Source organism: Hydra vulgaris, chromosome 06 (genome assembly GCF_038396675.1).
Source record: "Hydra vulgaris chromosome 06, alternate assembly HydraT2T_AEP".
Taxonomy (NCBI): domain Eukaryota; kingdom Metazoa; phylum Cnidaria; class Hydrozoa; order Anthoathecata; family Hydridae; genus Hydra; species Hydra vulgaris.
In genome coordinates this window covers 19042501-19044733 of record NC_088925.1, presented here as the reverse complement: position 1 = coordinate 19044733, position 2233 = coordinate 19042501, and the positions used below count along the sequence as shown (strand labels likewise).

Sequence of the window (2233 nt, the reverse complement as noted above, 5' to 3'; positions counted from 1 at the left end):
GACTTTGGATGTTAATATTTATTATTGAAAATGCTTTTTTTTTTTTTTTAATATTGTGCGGATTGCCAAACACGGTCGTTTAGACTTTAGAAATAAGTGAAAAGTTATTATACGCAAGCGCAGTAGAGTTAAAAATAATTTAGAATTTTAAAAATGGCTGCAATGTTTTTAACCCTTTAACAGTGGACGACGGTTATATCCGTCAAAGCTAAAGCATTACTTATATGTGAACGACGGATATAGCCGTCGTTGAATATGCTTTGTTTTGAAGACTTATATCTCAGGCAAAACTGAATGAAATTCAAAAGTTTTTTCAATAAGAGATTTAAAAAAGATTTTAACTTTCTGTTCTGTATTATATTTAAGTTTATTTCGCAAAGCATTAATTTTTCAATCAAAGCAAAACTTTATTAGAAAATGGCGCAAGGAAAACAGCGCGATGCTTCCAATTTTATTCTTCCAAAAACGAAGTTTACTGCTGAAGAAGCTCTTCGTATTTTGTTAGAAAGTGACAAGGAAGGTTCTTTTGAGTCCGAAGAAGAGTTTTCTAGCTCAAGTGAATCAGATTATACGGAATCAGATAGTGATTCAGATATTGAAGCTCATGAACTGCAGGCGCATTTGAATGTCGATTGTAATAAAATGTCTTCAGCAGGCGTAGTTCAAATAAATAAACGAAAAAAGTTCCAAAATATGCAATATTCATGGTCTAATGATGAAATTTTAGGCTGCTGTGCCAATTATGAGTTTACTGGTACCCCAGGAGTACATCCTGACATAACCACTTTTAAACCACACCAACTGTTTGAGTTCTTTGTAACCGATGAAATTTGTGATTACATAGTTGAACAAACAAACTTGTATGCTTTGCAATCTCTAAAAGAGAAGCAGTTAAAGCCAAAATCTAGATTTAAAATGTGGACTCCAGTAACTAGGGATGAAATACGTATATATATATATTGGTATGATTCTGTATCGTGGTATTATTTGGAAACCAACATATGAGTTGTATCATACAACCAATGTGATATATGCTACACCAGTGGTGCGTAAAGTTATCAAGTATGATAGATTTAGACTTATTGATACATTTATTCACTTTGTTGATTATTCTAATTTAGAAGAAAGTGCTCTAAAGTGTGCAAAAATAAAGCCTATTCATGACTATCTGTTCACACTTTTTCGTAAAGCTTATGTGCCTCAACGCAATATTGCAATTGATGAATCTTTACTTTTATGGAAAGGAAGATTGAGCTGGAAACAGTATATCCCAAGTAAACGAGCAAGATTTGGTTTAAAGTCATTCATTCTAGCTGAATCTAAAACAGGATATATTTGGAATGGTTTTTTATACACAGGGAAGGTGGATAAGATAAACACTGACAATTGTAATTATACAGCTACAAGTATTGTTATGACACTTATGAATAATCTTTTAAACAAAGGTTATTGTGTATTTATTGATAACTGGTACACATCTGTTGAAGTTTGTCACAAACTTTTATTAAATAAAACTGATTGTGTTGGCACAGTAAGAAAAGACCGGAAAGGTCTGCCAACTGAATTAATTTGCAAAAAAATACAACCAGATGAGAAGTTTGTTCATTTTGAAAAAAGTACAGGTATTATGTGTACGAAATGGAGAGATAAAATGGATATCTATTTATTAAGCACTTGCATTAAAAATAGTATCGTAGAAGTAACTAGATCTCGTAAACCAAGAATAATACCTGCTGTTGTTGATTTATATAACAAAAACATGGGCGGTGTCGATCAAGGTGACTAAATGTTAACCGCTTATATTTCAGAACGTAAAAGGGTTAAGAAATGGTATAAAAAATACTTCATTCACCTAATAAACACATCTGTTCATAATGCTTACTGTATAGCTAAAAAGTTAAGATTTACAAAAACATCAATTGTATTTCGCCAAAGGATTATCGATTACATATTTTCAACTTATGTTGACCAAACGAAGAACTAAAAAGCTACAGGTTGTTCTTCAGTTAATGCTAATCCAATGAGACTAGTTGAGAGACATTTTCCATCAATAATACCTCCTAATCCAATGAGGGCAACCCCATCTAGAAGATGTGCAGTATGTAGTGCTAACAAAATACGAGCTGACACTAGATACATGTGTATTGATTATGATGTTGGTCTCTGTGTTAATTATTGTTTTAAACACTAACATACTTCTAGAGACTTAAAAATAAATGTTTTATAATACTTA

General features: G+C 31.8%; 1 protein-coding gene across 1 annotated transcript; it reads left to right on the top strand.

The window, feature by feature from the left end:
• Positions 1-417: 417 nt before the first annotated feature.
• LOC136081258 (piggyBac transposable element-derived protein 4-like) lies at positions 418-1786 on the top strand. Its single transcript, XM_065798559.1, has 2 exons — positions 418-946; positions 1044-1786. The coding sequence occupies exons 1-2, from the start codon at positions 418-420 to the stop codon at positions 1784-1786; spliced, it is 1272 nt and encodes a 423-aa protein (XP_065654631.1).
• The last annotated feature ends 447 nt before the right edge of the window (positions 1787-2233 follow it).